The 20,068-nt window shown below is 57.5% G+C and overlaps 1 protein-coding gene across 1 annotated transcript in view; it reads left to right on the top strand.

Moving 5' to 3' along the window:
- The first annotated feature begins 6,867 nt into the window (after nucleotides 1-6,867).
- LOC123933778 (mucin-17-like) overlaps nucleotides 6,868-20,068 on the top strand; it is a 30,327-nt gene continuing 17,126 nt past the window's right edge. Inside the window, exons 1-3 of the mRNA XM_045993330.1 lie at nucleotides 6,868-6,983; nucleotides 12,157-12,258; nucleotides 12,845-15,923. Of these exons, the coding sequence (XP_045849286.1) occupies nucleotides 6,902-6,983; nucleotides 12,157-12,258; nucleotides 12,845-15,923 (3,263 nt within the window). The 5' untranslated portion in view covers nucleotides 6,868-6,901. The remainder of the gene's footprint in view (nucleotides 6,984-12,156; nucleotides 12,259-12,844; nucleotides 15,924-20,068) is intronic.

Genomic DNA, 20,068 nt, shown 5'->3' with positions numbered 1-20,068 from the left:
GGAAGAAAAGTAGGCCAGTGTGAAAGGTCTTTGGGAAGCAAGACCAACGATCATAGGGATTTGATGGGTGTTTGGAGAGAAGGAGGAATGACGCCAGATTTCTGGGCCACTGGGGTGTGGAGCACTCTTTGCTGAGATGAGGGAGGTTAAGAAGGAGGGGGGTGGGAGAGATGATAGATGGGGCGTGTGGAGTTTCAAGTGCCCGGGGCCCGGCCACACTGAATGGTTGAGGAACGGAGCGACGTGTGGTAGAACGTGTAACAGACAGTGTCTGCTACGGAGACGCTGGTGCTGGTTTCCCTGGACAGAAGATGCTGGAAGCCCTGGGAGTAGTCCAGATGGCCTGGGAATGGTCACAGCACAGGGGCAAACATTTCCCAGGAAAGACTCATGGGAAGCCCCAGCATCTAAGCGACAGGGAGGAGAAGCGGAGCCCCCAAAGGAGAGTGGCAAGAAGTAGACAGATGCGTGGGAGGGGAGCCTGGAGGGTGTCTTGTCCCAGCAGGGGAAGAGGGAGATCCATCCTGGCAAGGACCCATGGGGCTCCGTGGCTCAGCGTCCTCTACCCCACCCTCACCCCCTGCCCAGTACCAGCGCTTATTTCCATCTCCATTTTGGCACAAGGTTTTGTTAGTTTTTGTCCTTCTGTGTCCTGTTCCTGACTTCTCTGTCACAATGGCTGTGACTGAGGACACACCTTGTCTTAAGATCTCTCAGTGCTCCATCGGCTGTCAAACAAGGAGCTTCTGGGCTGGAATGTTAGATTTCTTTCTTTCTTTCTGTTTTTTTTTTTTTTTTTTTTTTTTAGATTTTATTTGACACAGAGAGATCACAAGTAGGCAGAGAGGCAGGCAGAGAGAGAGAGGAGGAAGCAGGCTCCCCACTGAGCAGAGAGCCCTATGCGGGGCTCGATCCCAGGACCCTGAGATCATGACCTGAGCCGAAGGCAGATGCTTAACCCACTGAGCCACCCAGGAGCCCCTGGAATATTATATTTCTAAAATGACCTCATGTTTCTTCATTTCTAAAACAATGCTCATTTGGTCTTCAAAATATAATCCAACAGCCTCTATTTAAAAAATTTTAACTTAAAATTTTTTTTGAAGATTTTATTTATTTGACAGAGATCACAAGTAGGCAGAGAGGCAGGCAGAGAGAGAGAGGGGAAAGCAGACTCCCAGCGGAGCAGAGAGCCCGATGCGGGGCTCGATCCCAGGACCCTGAGACCATGACCTGAGCCCAAGGCAGAGGCTTTAACTCACTGAGCCACCTGGGCACCCAACTTAAAATATTTTTTATTGTGGTAAAATACCCATAACATTTGCCGTTAACCATCAAATGAATCATTTTAAGTGTACAGTTCCGTGGCATTAAGTACATTCCCACTGTTCTGCAATCACCACGGCAGTCCATCTCCAGAACCTTCTCATCTTCCCAAACCGAAGGTCTGTACCCTTTAAACAACAGCTCTCAAGCCCCCCCCCCCCCCCGTGCCCCAACCCACCTTGGACAACCCCCATTCCACGTGGTGTCTCTGTGAGCTGTATATTCGGACTCATGTAAATACTCATACAGTATTTGTCCGTTTGTGACGGGCTTATTTCACTTAGCACAGCGTCCTCAAGGTTCATCCACATCATAGTACGTGTCCAAATTTTCTTTTGTAAGACGGAATAACATTGCTCTGTACCGCGTACCACATTTGGTGCATCCATTCATCCATCCATGGGCGCTTACATCATTTGCTTCTGCCTTTGAGCTGTCACGAAGAATCACGAAGGGACATGGGTGTACAATGATGTCTTCAAATCCCTGCTTTTTGTCCTTATGGGTGGATACCAAGAAGTGGAATTGCTGGGTCATAGGGTAATTCTATCTTTAATTTTTGGGGGAGCTGCCGTACTGTCTTCCGTGGTGGCTCTACCCTTTGCGATTCCCACCCACAGAGCCCAAGGGTTCAATCTCGCCCCATCTTCACCCAGGAGACTGCCATTTTTACAAATGAACTTCCCCCAGGGGCATTTACTGAGATCGCTGGTATTTTGGAACATTCGGATCATTTGACCCTGCAGCTTCCCTCTAGGATGTTAACTGTCGGAGGGAAGAGTTTCGAGTCTGTCCTGCCTCTGGGTCACGCAGCTCATTGTCTCTCATCACCCCTCTTGCTTTGTGGGCCCCGCTTTCGGGGAGGGTGGGTGGCCCAGGGTGACTGATGCATCACTGCGTCCTCGTTCTAGCAGTGGCAGTATTGTGGCGGCACATGACACCGTCATGGGGACAAACTACACTTCCGATCTCCGGGAACTGTTTGAAACCCTCACTGAAGTCATAAAGGTCAAGATTATGAATGAGACGGGCGCCTGGGTGGCTCAGTGGGTTAAAGCCTCTGCCTTCGGCGCAGGTCATGATCCCAGGGTCCTGGGATCGAGCCCCTCCTCAGGCTCTCTGCTCAGCGGGGAGTCTGCTTCCTCCTCTCTCTCTGCCTACTTGTGATCTCTCTGTCAAATAAGTAAATAAAATCTTAAAAAAAAAAAAAAGATTATGAATGAGACCAAAAGGCTCTCTGGTGATTCTGAAGCGGACAGAGGTAGGCCCGACCCAAACCTTTGATGGTGGTGGGGAAAGGATGGGACGGGTCCCAGAGGGAGGTCTCAGCCTCTCCCTGCCCTGCATCTCTCCCCTTTTCTGGAACTCCAGAGGCTTCCCTGTAGGGATCCGGAAGCCAGGCCGGGGTGCCTTCTCCAGACTGCGGCAGGCGCAGCAGCTGTTCCCAGTCTCGGGCTCAGGTGGTCCCCAGCCCTAGAGCCCCTGTCTGAGCTTGCTTACAGACCCAGCCACATCTAGGGATGGGCCGAGCCCTGGCAGGGCAGAGGCCAGTGTCTGTTTTGTGTTTTCCACCATGCTTGGCAGCCTCCTCACCTCTGTGCCACGACGAGGCCAGCATCGTGGGCAAGACGGAGCTGGGCTTTGACCTGCAGGGTAAGGACCTCCGAGGAGTGCTGGGTGTTTGGGGGCAGAGTGTGGGCATCACGTGGGGGCTGGGGGCACTTCAACCAGCCTGATGCTTGCTGCCCACCCTCCCCCCACCCAGAGCAGTGCTCTCAGAAGGCCACGAAGGACTATGCCCAGTTCTACTACATGGACGAACTGGATGGGAAGCTGGTCTGTGCCACCAGGTACACCGCAGGGACGAAGTTGCGACTGAACTGTCATGAGGGTGAATGCCAGCTGCGACCACGTGGCCCCTGCTGCCTGTGAGTATCCAGCCCCTCCCAGGCCCCCACCCTCCCCGGTGGTAGGACTGCATTCTCCACCACAGTCCTGGAGCAGGGATGAGGAGGGGGAGGCAGAGGGGGTCAGGCGGAGCTCGCAAGCCGCTTCCTCCCCCACCGTCCCTCTTTCTCCCACCTGGGTGTCCCTTCACCCCCTCGCCTCCACCAGAGGGAGGAGCCCATGCAGCTTATAGACGTGGGCATCCTAGGACTGAGCGAGCCCTTCCCGAGACAGTTCTCGTTCCCAGTTTCCAAATCTGCATCTGTAGATCCGTCTCTCCGTTTCCTTTTCCTCTCCACACCCTAGCACAGTGCTAGGGTACAGCGCCTCTAGCTATAGCTGGGCACTGAGTTCAGGAGGTGCCAACCAGAGGTTAGATGGGTGGATGTCGAGTGTCTGGGACGAGGCGTCCAACACTGACTCTGAAGCCTGCTCTGTAGTAGGGGGTGCCCCACCCCTCGCTGCCCCTCAAGTGCTGGGGAGCCTCCCTGCCTGAGTCCCTCCTAACTGGTGCCTGCTCTGGAAGGGAGAGCCGATTTCCTATGCTTTGGCATTCGGTTTTTTCTTTTGGGAGACTTTTGGGTATAAGGGACGCTAGTGGACTGGCTTGATCTCGCATGTGTCCCCAGATGCCCGGCCTCAGATGCTCAGTGGTGGGGGGAGAGACTTGTTCCTTGAGTGCCCCCAAGAGCCTGGTGTCCGGGAGTGTGGGGGCTGTGGGAGCGCGACTGGTGGTCACGGTGGCGGTCCTCACCGTCTTCCTCTGCTGATTCCAGAGAAGACGGCACAGGTGAGCTTCTGGGGCCGGGCCCGGGGATGGGGGACCACAGTTGGAACCTCCCAAGGCTCTGTCCCTTTCAGCTCAGCGTTCCGGGGCCTGATGGCCACCCAGCCCCTCTCAGCTTTGGGAAACAGCAAAAGGCAGCCTGCTGATCTGATCTGATCTGTTCCGCAGAGAAATGCCTCCAAAACCTGGGGGCCCGAAATTGGATTCTTTAACAACAGTACCTGGTGTTAACCCTTTGGTTGCCACAGTGCCCCATTGTTGCACCAGGACACTGGGGATGAGCTGTCCTACGTGGCTGTCCCAGCTGTAAAGTGGGGGGAAATCAATGGACACAGCCCCTCTGACTGTCAGAGGGAGTGGCTCTGGCTGGGTCCGGAGCTCCCAGCTCATAGATAAGGGAATGGAGGCCCACTGAGGGCAGGGCAGGCAGGTCGAGGTGACGTTGTTTTGTTTTCTGCTGCTGCCCTGGGGACAGGCCCCTCCCTGACCTAGGGCTTGGCTGCGACAACCCTTTCTAGAAGACAAGGGTCAGGGCCCTCTAGGCCCCCTCCACCTCCCTGCTCCCAGTGGTTCCCCGCGTTTCTGTGGGCAGGCAGGAATAGGATTTGTCTCAAGAGTGGCACAGAAAAGATGTTCCTGGCAGCTTCCAGAACACAGGCATCTGGGAAGGTGCTTCTCACCAGGGGCAAGCTGGTGGGTAGAGAAAGGCCTAGAACATGCTACGACCAGCCCCAGCGTGGCTGTGGGCCACCAGCCTCTGCCAGCCACTGCGCAGTCTCCTGACCCCAAGCCCCCATGCAGCCGCTGCAAGCCTCACCCTTCCTCTCTATCCCTCCTGCCTGCGTGCGACCCACACTCAGTTTCCCTCCTCCGTGCCAGCCTGTACCACTGTCTGGAAGGTTCCCCTTGCTGGGGGCTCTGCACGTCCCAATCCTGCTCCAAGATCTGGTCTGTTGGCCTCATCCTCTCTCGGTCCGTTGCTGTACGGAGTGGGTGCTGGTGACCCCAGAGCAGCGCCTTCCTCCTGTTCCACCCCTCCCAGGTCGCCCGGGCGCCTGCCTGTGGCCATGACTTTTGACCCCGAGGCACATCAGGAGGTTGCCGTTCCCTCCTGTCCTCTTGTCACACGGGGCCAGCTCCCCGGGCGCGGGCGCGCTGCAGAGTCCCGTCACAGGACATGAGTGGCGGGAGAGTGGAGACACTTCAGGGAAAATGTGGGACTGCTCTTCAAACCTGTCCCTTCATGGGAAGAGGCCCCTCTCTGTGTCTCCAGCCTCCCCCAGCCTCACTCAGCCCGGCCCCTCTCTCTGCAGGTGAGCATCTGAAGCGGGACCCAATCAGCCTTGAAAACATCCACAGCCACTTCCAGCCCTCCCTGGAGAACGTTGACCCTACCACGGAGGTGACGCGGGGGCCCGTCCCCAGCTAGGAACTGTGCCGTTCCTCCTTCCTCTGCCGCCCACCACCCTGGGGCTGCCTGGGGAGGGTGGGCACCCTTGGTCTAGGCACAGGTAACTTCCGCTGGATGTGGTCGTTGCTGAAGGGCCCGTTGGCCTCCCCTCCTCTCTCCCACCCCCAGCTCCACATCCAGAGGCCCAGAATGGTGACTGCGGCAGAGAGTGAGTGAGTCAGCGGCTCCCGCCCATCATCCAGGTTTGGACAACAGAGCGGCGGACGGAGCCCACCACAGTGCTACTCGCCCACCTCCCCCACTGGTCCGAAAGAAACAGGCATCGGGGCCCAAGGTGGTCCTGCTCAGAGCTGGTGGGCTTGGCCCGGCCCCTGCTCTGAGCCCCCCTCTCCTCCCTTGCCCTCCATCCGGGAGCCCCAGGGCTGCCCAGATACCCCAGCTTCTTTGTTTGCTCCAGTGACTCTCCACTCTGGAATTTGCCTCCCAATAAGAGCAAAGCTTAAAGCAGAGAGCAGGGAGTAGTTTCCTTCTCTCCCCTGCGGGGCCTGCCTCTCCACCCGGGGCTCCAGGGGGCCCTTCCTGGGGAAACTCCTGCTTCCAGGATTAGAGACCAGACCTGCACAGGGGATACTCACCACTCTTAGCCCCTTCCTGTGACCACATGTTGAGCAGGGAGCATGGTCCCCCTTTTCTGCTCCAGGCTGGGGCAGGATCAGGCCCACCTGTGCCTGAGGTCACTGTGGCAGAGGAGCCTGGGATCAGCCCCCGGGAGTGAGGCGTGGCGGCCCACAGAAGGAGTGAGCACTTGGCTTTGCTGACCTTGGGTGGGGGCAAGGTCACTCTGGTTGGCCATGGAAACTTGCGCTGACCTGTGAGTGAACTCAGAGATCGATCTCTAGACCCACAGAGCAGCCATCCTAGAGCGGGGCACTAGCCCAGGTGTGGCCATGATTTGCTTCCTGGTGGGGTCCACACAGGGCCAGTAAAGAGAGCTTGAGAAGAAGGGAGGAATGTCCTTACTGGGAGTTGGACAACGGGCGCCCTTCTCCTCTGCGGTTCAGGCCCAGCATCTTCTCTTCCACCCCCGCCTCCCTCCACACGTCTCCGTCCTCCCAGGCTGCTTCCGGCCGCTGCGCCTGCCCCTCTGTTGGGATGAAAACTCTGACGGCTGATATGCTCGTGTGCTGCCCGGAGAGGGAAGGGCTCCCCGCCCTCTGCCCTTTGGCCTGAAATAAAATCCGTGCCCCCACCCCCCACCACTCGTCATGGGAGAAACTCATACACTGACTCAGGTGGGCTGGCCCCAGTTGGCCAGTGTCTCAGGGATCAAAGGGCTCTGGGGCCCATTTATTACTGGGGTTCCTTGGCTGACAGTCATTTTGCCCGTTCTCCCAAGGGTGGATCGCAGGTGCGCTGCCCTCCGAGCTCCGATGTCAAGACCCGCAGCCTTAACGCTTTGCCTGCTGCCTCTCGTCCTCCACCTCCTGTCGTACCAAGCTGTTACCGGCCATGGTGAGTGAACCCCGGCCTCACCTCCTCTCCTGGATCTGCCTAGGCCCAAAGGAGGGCTGCTTCCTGGGGGGCACAGGTGGGGGTACCCTCTGCCTGGAGCTCAGCCTTATGCCCATCGCCCTCTCCTTCCCTCTCCAACTACGTTTGGGAGAAGAATTGAGACTTTGGGTTGCCTCCAAGTCTCTCTGAGCCGCCTTCCTCTCTAAAAAGAGGATAAGAGCTCAGACTCAGGGACCCTGGCATATGGCAGATGCTTGGCCAATGTTAGGATCTGTCCTAACCCTGTGGATTTGTCCCTCCAACCCACCAAATGTCCAGGTTTTCTTGTTATGATGGGGACAGATGCCTGAAGTCTCCGCTTTCACATCCGAGCCATTTCTGCATCACCCCATCCCGAGGATGTCCCAGGGATGTCAGGCCTCCCAGAACCAGGCAGGGGGCCACTGCTGTAGCCAGATGGGCACAAGATGGGGTTTCGGGAGCCCCAGATTCCAATCCTGCATTGAAACAGCTGTGCACCACAGGACAGCTCCATTCATCTCTGGCCTCAGTGTCTTCCCCTAAAGGATACGGGTTGGATGCCATACGGGTTCCAAGGCCATGGGGACGGGGCTCAGGTTGGCAGAGGTTGATGGGGGGACCTGATCAGACCCTGTATGGGTTCCCTCTCCCACTCGCCTGCCCCCAGAGAGAGAGGGAGGGGAAAAGGCAGGAACCAACCTGCCAGCCTCAGGCTCTCCCTCCCTTGAGATAGATGTCCTCCTGGGATGGTCCGGGTGGGGTGAGAAGGGGACTTGGAGGCAAAAGCGGGAGGCTGATACTGGGCCAATGGATGGCATTCAGACTGCCATAGCCTGGGCTCTGTCCTGCATGAGCTCCGTACGCCAGGAGCAGTGGGGGCTCCTGGTCCCCCAGCCCCAGACCTTGGGCAGCTCTTCTCGGAAGAGAGAAAGAGGTGGGAGCAGAGGAGAAAGTACCTGGGACTGCGGTCCTGGAGCCCGAGGCCTCTTTGGTCCACCACCCCCCCCCCCCCCGCCACAGGAACAGGGCCTTCTCTGGGGACCAGCCTGAGGGCTGATGGGCCAAACGAGGAGGGTGAGACGAGGCAGGGGGTGACATTCTGGGGCAGGGTGGGGCAGTGCTTGGCTTGGTCTAAAGGGCTGGTTCACTGACCCGAACCCTGCCATCTCTTGGCACAGACTCCCAGTGTGACAGCACCCAGAGCTGTCACCTTGTTAGTTACAGGAACGACACCCTCGGAAGGATGCATACCTACCATTTACACTGGCCTGACGGAACCAGAGGGGATGATGCGAAGTGAAATGAGTCAATATGAGAAAGACGAGATTACGTGATCTCACTAGTATGTGGAACGGAAGAAATAGCGCAGAGGATCATGGGGAAGGGAGGGAAAACTGAATGGGATGAGATCAGAGAGGGAGACAAACCGGGACAGACTCTTGACTCTGGGAAACACACTGAGGGCTGCTGGGGGGGGGCGGGGGTAACTGGGTGATGGGCATTAAGGAGGGCCCGTGACGTCATGAGCACTGGGTGTTCTGTGTAACTAACGAATCGTTGAACACTACATCAAAAACTAATGATCTGCTATTTGTTGGCTAATTGAATTAAAAAAAAAAAAAGAGTGACACCGTCTTCCTAGGCACTGTCTACGCTGTCTAGATTCTTAGTGACTTACTTCTAACAAAGCCATTTGAGGCACAGTGATGTGCCTTAGTTGGGGAAGATGTTTCTAGCTCCCTCTTCCTCCGCCCCCACCTGCCCCTTTCTGGCCCGTCTCTCCCCCCCACCTCTCTTTGCCGCCTTCTTTCCCTCCTCTTCCCTGCCCCCAGCCTCTCCCACAGGCTGCACGCTGTGGTTCACTGCATCTCTTGCCTCAGTCTCCCCCTCAGTGAAACGGAGCCTTGCAGACTCTCTGCTTCTGCTCTCTGGGATCCCGGGGTCCCCATTCTGCGTCTGGCATCAGCTGGTCTGTGAAGCTCTGGCCAGCTTTGAGCGGCACCTGACTCTCCCGTATGCCCTCTCTGGGGACCCAGCGCCGCATCCCTTCTCGGGCTGCTGGGCAGGGGATGACTGAGTCGGGTGTGGACCGCAAGGAAGAGCCTCGTGGCCTTCAGCTGGCTCTTCCTGGCAGGCGCACCCTCTCATGGCCACCTGGTCCCCCCTTCCAGCACGCCCTGGTTATATAGTGCTTATCAGCAAAACAACATCCCGCACCCAGCTCGGCCCTGTCCAGCTGTGGCAAGTGCCTCTCCCCTCCCACGGCCAGCACAGATGTGTCCGACGCTGGGTGCTCAGGCCTCTCCCCGTGCCCTCTCCCCGACTGCCTGTCCAGAGTGTTTCGCCGACCCACGTCCTCAGCACTGTCCCACTGTCAGCCTCCAGAGCGAGTCTAGAGGCTACCTTCTCCTCCCCTCCATCAACACGGTCCGCCTCCTCCGAGAAGCCTTCCTGGGTGTTCACCACGGACTTCTCTCCCCTTGAACCCATGGCTGCAGCCACAGATGACCAGAAGGAGTCTCGCTCCCTGGACCACCACAGCAAATTAGCATGACCTGAGTGGCTTAAACAACAGGGAAAATCCTGACTCACAGGTCTGGAGGTCAGAAGTCCAAAACCAAGATGTCAGCAGGACCATGCTCCCTCTGAAGGTGGTGGGGAAGGAAGGATCTGTCCAGGCCTCTCCTCTGGCATCTGGTTGCTGCTGGCAAGCTTGGCATCCCGTGGCTTGCAAGCACGTTGTCTCTGCCTTCATCCTTCCCGGGCGATCTCCCTGTGCGCATGTCCCTGTGTTCAAAACATGGACCCGGGTCCTTCTTAGAAGGATACCAGTCGTTTTGGATGAGGGCCCACTCTATTCCGGGGTGACCTCCTCTTACGTAATTACATCGGCAACAATCCTAATTCCAGATGTAACGTGCTGTGGTCCTAGGGGTTAGGACTTCACCATACAAATCTGGGGAGGGGGCCACAGTGGGGGGCTAAAGCACAGAAGTAACCCCACACGTGTGTCATGAAGGGATCCCTCTAGCTTCAGCGTGTAGGAGTGCTTGGCATGGAGGCCTGGCTGGGAAGTGTGGAGACGGGGCAGGAGGCCAGGTGGGAGTCCACGGCAGGGCTGATCCAGTGGCTTCAGGAGCCACGGAAGGAAGTGGACACATCCGGGATGTGCTCTGCCGGGAACACCAGCAGGCCTGGGTAACACTGCAGAGGTGGGAGGCGATGCGGGGGAGGGGAGAGGCAGTGCCCTTCAAGGGACTGCGCTTCAGCAGTCCGTAGAAGGCTGCTTGCTCCAAGGGGTCTAGCAGAGAACCCAGCAGCTCTGTTTTAACTGAGTCTGGCATGTCTACTTAATGTCGCCTGAATATGTCCGGTCAAAACGGGAATCAGCTTGCCGTTGGGGTGGGGAGGACGGAGCAAGAGGCGCACACACGGTGTGTAGGGCTCTATTTCCTAGGACTGAAGTAAGATCTTCCCGAGTTCTCTGCCCCATCCCCTGAGAAGTATAGGTTTTTCCAGTTCGGCTGGTGGGAACAGCACTGTTCCCATCCCTGCACGAGAGCCTGGTCAGCTTCCTTCTGATCTTTTCCAGTGGCACTTTCTGGATCTTGGGGAGTTGTTTCCTAAGCACGCTCTGGTCGGTAGAGCGTGTGGTGAATATCCAGGGGCCCCTCTGTGCAAGTCTGCCTCCCCAGTCAGTCTGTCCTGTGAACTCCAGCTGCTTTGGTCTCTCAAAACACTGATGTGCATCTCCTTAGCCCAGGAGATCAGCTGGGCTCCAGCTGGTTCTCCCTCCGGGCCCTCTGCCTGGAAGCCCTCTGCCGTCAGCAAGCCTAGACCATCACAGGGCTCCCCTTGTTGGTTTCCTCGTGTGCCTCTCGGGAACCGCTGTCCTCTGTTGCCTGACATCCTTTGTACTGACAGTCATCATTTCGTGTCTCTTGAGTGGTGATGTGGGTATCTAGGGGCTGGGTGTGGTCTCAGGAGGGTGAATTCCACTCCCTGACGCTCCTTCCTGGCCAGAAGCAGAAGTGTAACACTTTTATAACGACCTTTGATTAGTGTGTAATCATTTTACATACTTGGCTGATTAAATCACTTTTCAAGCTTTCAAGTTACACTTATAAAATGAATACATCACTTTTCCTGTTGAAAGTCTTTCATGGCTTGATTAATAAAGAAACGTTTCCAAGTATTCACGAAACTCCACAAATCTAGTACATTAAATATAGATTTTTTTAAAACTCCCCCAAAACTTCACGTCTAATACATTGTAATTATCTGTGTGGTAGCTATTAGCTTCTCTTAAATGTTTTCATATTGTTTACAGTCTTAGCGAGATTTTGATGTAAAATGACAAGTCTAAATCAATCACTCAATTACATGTTACAAATTGAAACTACAGGGTTGGCATGTTAGGCCAAATTCTCTTGAACATTACAGATATCTTAAATCGCAAGTGCGAAGAATTATTTAATACAAAAGGTTTACATTTCTTAAAGATAATGAGAGTAAGTGTATGTTCCTAGAGCATAAATGAGGGTCTTTCCCATATTATTAGGATATTTTGTATCTGCTATAACAGATAAGCCTCAAATGTGAAATTGCTCAACCACAAAAGATTTTTTTCTTGCTCATGTAATAATATGAGGCAGATATTTGTGGTTGGCAGGTAACTTTCCTTCATGTGGTGACTCAGGGACCTAGGTTCCTTCTTCCTGAGGCTTCCTCTTCTCTTGGGTCTCCTTGCCATCGGCCTCCAGCTGGAAGAACAATGAGGGCCAGGACGAGAAGTTTCTGGGCTGGCCTGGAAGTGGTATGCTCAGTTGTGCTCACGTTCCATTGGAAGGGCTCACTCACATGGAAACACTTAATGTCTTGAAATCTGACTCCCGAATTGGGCAGAAACTCCATTTCTTACTGCTCTACAACACAATGTTGTCCCATCGTCTCAAAATATTCCAGAGCTCATCCCCCCAACCCCTACATCTTGTCTCACCTCTAGATCTTGAAACAAGCAAGATGGCCCCTTCCAGAAGAGATGGGGCTGGGCTCGGGGCTGGAATCACAGAGGTTTGGAGGGAAGGAAGGACTCCCAAAAGGGAAGGAAAGTTATAGCTCCAGGAGACTAACTTCCCTCTCTGTCTTTCAGGTCTCCAAGGAGACAGGGCTGTATGGGATGGAGGAGGGTGTGAGCCACAGGAGAACGCCCGGGACCCTCAATGCAAGCAGATACAAGACATCAGGGATACAGGTGAGGCACAGCAGCCCTGAAGGTTGGGGAGGGAGCGCCTTTGTGCAAAAGGACTGGAACAAGCCTCACAGGCCCCCAAACCCCTAGACATTACAGTCCACGACCATGTGGCTTCTAGGGCCTTATAGAGATTCATAGGTAGATGGGAACCAGCCAAGGTCAGTGGATAGGGGTTCAGCTCAGCAAAACTCAAACAGCCTGCAGGAGAAGGCAAGAGAGACCAGAATGTACCTGCAGCAAATTCTTCAGATTCATTTAGACAATGGTTCGAGACAACAGATTTTCTGACAGCACTATGAAAGAGGAGCCCACTTAAAGTAGCATGTGCTTTCCTTTCTGCTTTGAGAGATTGAGCAGTCTCTTATAAAGAGAGAGAGAGACGGTGCGCATGAGCAGGGGATGGGGAAAGGCATAAGGAGAGAGAAAGAGAGAGACTCGTTCCAAAACCTGGAACCCGATGCTGGGCCCAACTCATGACCTGAGGTCATGACCTGAGCCAAACAAGAGACAGAGCCAAAAGAGCCTGAGCCGCTGCAGGTGCCCGTAAGGACCTAATTCTGACACACACATTTGTGATTGCCTACAGATCCAAGAAAAATTGAAAACGCAGAGAACGAAGTTAAAAACCTGAAAATGTTCACACAACATGTACAAGAACAACGAAATTCAACTGAGAATAAGACAGTAAAAAAATTGACAAACACGACAGATCATAGAGAAAATACCAGAGGACATTCTGAAAAAAGAAATATAATGGCTGGAAATCGCAATGACGGGACAAAAACAGGAAGGACCAAAACCAGGAGCGACATCACCCGGGATAAAACTACAGACAACAACAACGCCGCAGAGGTCAACGACCAGGATACTACTCCCGACACGACCACCGCCACAGACACCACCACCCCGGGTACTACTCCAGACACCACCACCGCAGCAGACACCACCACCGAAGGTACGACTCAAGACACCACCACCGCCACAGACACGGCCACCGAAGCTACTACTCCAGACACCACCACCGTTGCAGAAACCACCACTGAAGCTACAGCTTCAGACACCACCACCACCGCAGACACCACCACCGAAGCTACTACTCCAGACACGACCACCGCAACGGACACCACCACCTCGGCTACGTATCCAGACACCACCACCGCCGCAGACACCACAACCCCAGCGACGAATCCAGACACCACCACCGCCACAGACACCAAGACCGAAGCTACTACTCCAGACACCACCACCGCTGCAGACACCACCACCCCGGCTACGACACCAGACACCACCACCGCCGCAGACACCAGCACCGAAGCTATTACTCCAGACACCACCACCGCCGCAGACACCACAACCCCGGCGACGAATCCAGACACCACCACCGCCACAGACACCAAGACCGAAGCCACTACTCCAGACACCACCACCGACGCAGACATCACCACCGCGGCTACGACTCCAGACACCACCACCGCTGCAGACACGTCTACCGAAGCTAATATTCCAGACACCACCTCGGCCGCAGACACCACCACCGAAGCTATTACTCCAGACACCACCACCGCCACGGACACCACCACCCCGGCTACGACTCCAGACACCACCACCGCCACAGACACCACCACCGAAGCTACTACTCCAGACACCACCACCGCCACGGACACCACCACCCCGGCTGCGTATCCAGACACCACCACTGCCGCAGACACCACCACCCCGGCTACGACTCCAGTCACCACCACCGCCGCAGACACGACTACCGAAGCTAATATTCCAGACACCACCTCGACCGCAGACACCACCACCGAAGCTATTACTCCAGACACCACCACCGCCACGGACACCACCACCCCGGCTACGACTCCAGACACCACCACCGCCACAGACATCACCACCGAAGCTACTACTCCAGACACCACCACCGCCGCAGACACCACCACCCCGGCTACGACTCCAGTCACTACCACCGCCGCAGACACCACCACCGAAGTTACTAGTCCAGACACCACCACCGACGCAGACACCACCACCAAAACTACTACTCCAGACACCACCACCGCCACGGACACCACCACCCCGGCTACGTATCCAGACAGCACCACCACCGCAGACACCACCACCGAAGCTACTACTCCAGACACCACCACCGCCACGGACACCACCACCCCGGCTGCATATCCAGACACTACCACAGCCGCAGACACCACCACCGAAGCTACTACTCCAGACATTACCACTGCTGCAGACACCACCACCCCGACTACAACTCCAGACACTACCACCGTTTCAGACACCACCACCGAAGCTACTACTACAGACACCACCACCGCCGCAGACACCACCACCCCGGGTACTACTCCCGACACCACCACTGCCTCAGACACCACCACCGAAGCTACTACTCCAGACACCACCACCGCCGCAGACACCAACACCCCGGGAACTACGCCAGACACCACCACTGCCGCAGACACCACCACAGAAGCTACTACTGCAGACACCACCACCGCCACGGACACCACCACCCTGGCTACATATCCAGACACCTCCACCGCCACGGACACCACCACCCCGGCTACGACTCCAGACACCACCACCGCTGCAGACACCACCACCGAAGCTACGACTCCAGTCACTACCACCGCCACGGACACCACCACCCCGGGAACTACGCCAGACACCACCACTGCCGCAGACACCACCACCGAAGCTACTACTCCAGACACCACCACCGCCACGGACACCACCACCCCGGGAACTACGCCAGACACCACCACTGCCGCAGACACCACCACCCCGGCTACGACGCCAGTCACTACCACCGCCGCAGACACCACCACCGAAGCTACTACTCCAGACACCACCACCGCCACGGACACCACAACCGAAGTTACTAGTCCAGACACCACCACCGACGCAGACACCACCACCGAAGCTACTAGTCCAGACACCACCACTGCCGCAGACACCACCACCGAAGCTATGACTCCAGACACGACCACCACCGCAGACACCACCACCCCGGCTACGACTCCAGTCACCACCACTGCCGCAGACACCACCACTGAAGCTACTAGTCCAGACACCACCACCGCCACGGACACCACCACCGAAGCTACTACTCCAGACACCACCACCGCCGCAGACACCACCACCGAAGCTACTACGCCAGTCACCACCACCGCCGCAGACACCACCACCGAAACTACTACTCCAGACACCACCACCGCCACGGACACCACCACCGAAGCTACTACTCCAGACATTACCACTGCTGCAGACACCACCACCCCGACTACAACTCCAGACACTACCACCGTTTCAGACACCACCACCGAAGCTACTACTACAGACACCACCACCGCCGCAGACACCACCACCCCGACTACAACTCCAGACACTACCACCGTTTCAGACACCACCACTGAAGCTACTACTCCAGACACCACCACCGCCGCAGACACCACCACCACCGCAGACACCACCAGCGAAGCTACGACTCCAGACACGACCACCGCCGCAGACACCACCACCCCGGGTACTACTCCCGACACCACCACCGCCGCAGACACCACCACCGAAGCTACTACTCCAGACACCACCACCGCCGCAGACACCACCACCGAAGCTACTACTCCAGACACCACCACCACCACGGACACCACCACCCCGGCTACGACTCCAGTCACTACCACCGCCGCAGACACCACCACCGAAGCTACTAGTCCAGACACCACCACCACCACGGACACCACCACCCTGGCTACGTATCCAGTCACCACCACCACCGCAGACACCACCACCGAACCTACGACTCCAGACACCACCACTGCCGCAGACACCACCACCGAAGCTATGACTCCAGTCACCACCACCGCCGCTGACACCACCACCGAAGCTACTACTCCAGACATTACCACTGCTGCAGACACCACCACCCCGGCTACGACTCCAGTCACCACCACCGCCGCAGACAAGACTACCGAAGCTACTATTCCAGACACCACCACCGCCGCAGACACCACCACTGAAGCTACTACTGCAGACACCACCACCGCCGCAGACATCACCACCGCGGCTACGACTCCAGACACCACCACTGCCGCAGACACCACCACCCCGGGTACTACTCCTGACACCACCACTGCCACAGACACCACCACTGAAGCTACTACTCCAGACACCAACACCGCCGCAGACACCACCACCACGGCTACGACACCAGACACCACCACCGCCGCAGACACCACCACCGAAGCTACTACTCCTGACACCACCACTGCCGCAGACCCCACCACCAAAGCTACTACTGCAGACACCACCACCGCCGCAGACATCACCACCGCGGCTACTACTCCAGACACCACCACTGCCGCAGACATCACCACCGCGGCTACGACTCCAGACACTACCACCGTCGCAGATACCATCACCGAAGCCACTACTCCAGATACCACCACCGCTGCAGACACCACCACTGAAGCTACGACTCCAGACACCACCACTGCTGCGGACACCACCACCGAAGCTACTACTCCAGACACCACCACCGCCGCAGACACCACCACCGAAGCTACTAGTCCAGACACCACCACCACCACGGACACCACCACCCTGGCTACGTATCCAGTCACCACCACCACCGCAGACACCACCACCGAACCTACGACTCCAGACACCACCACTGCCGCAGACACCACCACCGAAGCTATGACTCCAGTCACCACCACCGCCGCTGACACCACCACCGAAGCTACTACTCCAGACATTACCACTGCTGCAGACACCACCACCCCGGCTACGACTCCAGTCACCACCACCGCCGCAGACAAGACTACCGAAGCTACTATTCCAGACACCACCACCGCCGCAGACACCACCACCGAAGCTACTACTGCAGACACCACCACCGCCGCAGACATCACCACCGCGGCTACGACTCCAGACACCACCACTGCCGCAGACACCACCACCCCGGGTACTACTCATGACACCACCACTGCCACAGACACCACCACTGAAGCTACTACTCCAGACACCAACACCGCCGCAGACACCACCACCACGGCTACGACACCAGACACCACCACCGCCGCAGACACCACCACCGAAGCTACTACTCCTGACACCACCACTGCCGCAGACCCCACCACCAAAGCTACTACTGCAGACACCACCACCGCCGCAGACATCACCACCGCGGCTACTACTCCAGACACCACCACTGCCGCAGACATCACCACCGCGGCTACGACTCCAGACACTACCACCGTCGCAGATACCATCACCGAAGCCACTACTCCAGACACCACCACCGCTGCAGACACCACCACTGAAGCTACGACTCCAGACACCACCACTGCTGCGGACACCACCACCGAAGCTACTACTCCAGACACCACCACCGCCGCAGACACCACCACCGAAGCTACTACTCCCGACACCACCACTGCCGCAGACACCACCACGGAAGCTACAACTCCAGACACCACCACCATGGGTACTACTCCAGACACCACCACCACCGCAGACACCACCACCGAAGCTACAACTCCAGTCACCACCACCGCCACGGACACCACCACCCCGGCTACGACTCCAGACACCACCACCACTGCAGACACCACCACCGAAGCTACTACTCCAGTCACCACCACCGCCGCAGACACCACCTCCGAAGCTACTACTCCAGTCACCACCACCGCCACGGACACCACCACCCCGGCTACGACTCCAGACACCACCACCACTGCAGACACCACCACCGAAGCCACTACTCCAGACACCACCTCCGTCGCAGACACCACCACCGAAGCTACTACTCCAGACACCACCACCGCCGCAGACATCACCACCGAAGCCACTACTCCAGACACCACCACCACCGCAGACACCACCAGCGAAGCTACTACTCCAGACACCACCACCGCCGCAGACACCACCACCGAAGCTACTACTCCAGACACCACCACTGCCGCAGACACCACCACCCCGGGTACTACTCCCGACACCACCACTGCCACAGACACCACCACTGAAGCTACTACTCCAGACACCACCACCGCCGCAGACACCACCACCGAAGCTACTACTCCCGACACCACCACTGCCGCAGACACCACCACCGAAGCTACTACTCCAGACACGACCACCGCCGCAGACACCACCACCCCGGGTACTACTCCCGACACCACCACCGCCGCAGACACCACCACCGAAGCTACTACTCCAGTCACCACCACCGCCGCAGACACCACCACCGAAGCTACTACTCCAGTCACCACCACCGCCACGGACACCACCACCCCGGCTACGACTCCAGACACCACCACCACTGCAGACACCACCACCGAAGCTACTACTCCAGTCACCACCACCGCCGCAGACACCACCACCGAAGCTACGACTCCAGACACCACCACCACTGCAGACACCACCACCGAAGCTACTACTCCAGTCACCACCACCGCCGCAGACACCACCACCGAAGCTACGACTCCAGACACCACCACCGCCGCAGACACCACCACCGTAGCTACGACTCCAGACACGACCACCGCCGCAGACACCACCACCCCGGGTACTACTCCCGACACCACCACCGCCACGGACACCACCACCCCGGCTACGACTCCAGACACCACCACTGCCGCAGACACCACCACCCCGGGTACTACTCCCGACACCACCACTGCCACAGACACCACCACTGAAGCTACTACTCCAGACACCACCACCGCCGCAGACACCACCACCCCGGCTACGACACCAGACACCACCACCGCCGCAGACACCACCACCGAAGCTACTACTCCAGACACCACCACCGCCACGGACATCACCACCGCGGCTACGACTCCATACACCACCACCATGGGTACTACTCCAGGCACCACCTCCGCCGCAGACACTACCACCGTAGCTACGACTCCAGACACGACCACCGCCGCAGACACCACCACCCCGGGTACTACTTCCGACACCACCACCGCCGCAGACACCACCACCGAAGCTACTACTCCAGACACCACCACCGCCACGGACACCACCACCCCGGCTACGACTCCAGACACCACCACCGCCGCAGACACCACCACCGAAGCTACTACTCCCGACACCACCACCACTGCAGACACCACCACCGCTGCATACACTACCACCGTAGCTACGACTCCAGACACGACCACCGCCGCAGACACCACCACCCCGGGTACTACTCCCGACACCACCACCGCCGCAGACACCACCACCGAAGCTACTACTCCAGACACCACCACCGCCGCAGACACCACCACCGAAGCCACTACTCCAGACACCACCACCGTCGCAGACACCACCACCGTAGCTACGACTCCAGACACGACCACCTCCGCAGACACCACCACCGAAGCTACTACTCCAGTCACCACCACCGCCACGGACACCACCACCCCGGCTACGACTCCAGACACCACCACCTCCGCAGACACCACCACTGAAGCTACTACTCCAGTCACCACCACCGCCGCAGACACCACCACCGAAGCTACTACTCCAGACACCACCACCGCCACGGACACCACCACCCCGGCTACGACTCCAGACACCACCACCTCCGCAGACACCACCACCGAAGCTACTACTCCAGTCACCACCACCGCCGCAGACACCACCACCGTAGCTACGACTCCAGACACGACCACCGCCGCAGACACCACCACCCCGGGTACTACTCCCGACACCACCACTGCCGCAGACACAACCACCGAAGCTACTACTCCAGTCACCACCACCGCCGCAGACACCACCACCGAAGCTACTACTCCAGACA

The sequence above is a fragment of the Meles meles genome, chromosome 21 (genome assembly GCF_922984935.1).
Source record: "Meles meles chromosome 21, mMelMel3.1 paternal haplotype, whole genome shotgun sequence".
NCBI lineage: Eukaryota > Metazoa > Chordata > Mammalia > Carnivora > Mustelidae > Meles > Meles meles.
This window is presented reverse-complemented; position numbering and strand designations above follow the sequence as displayed.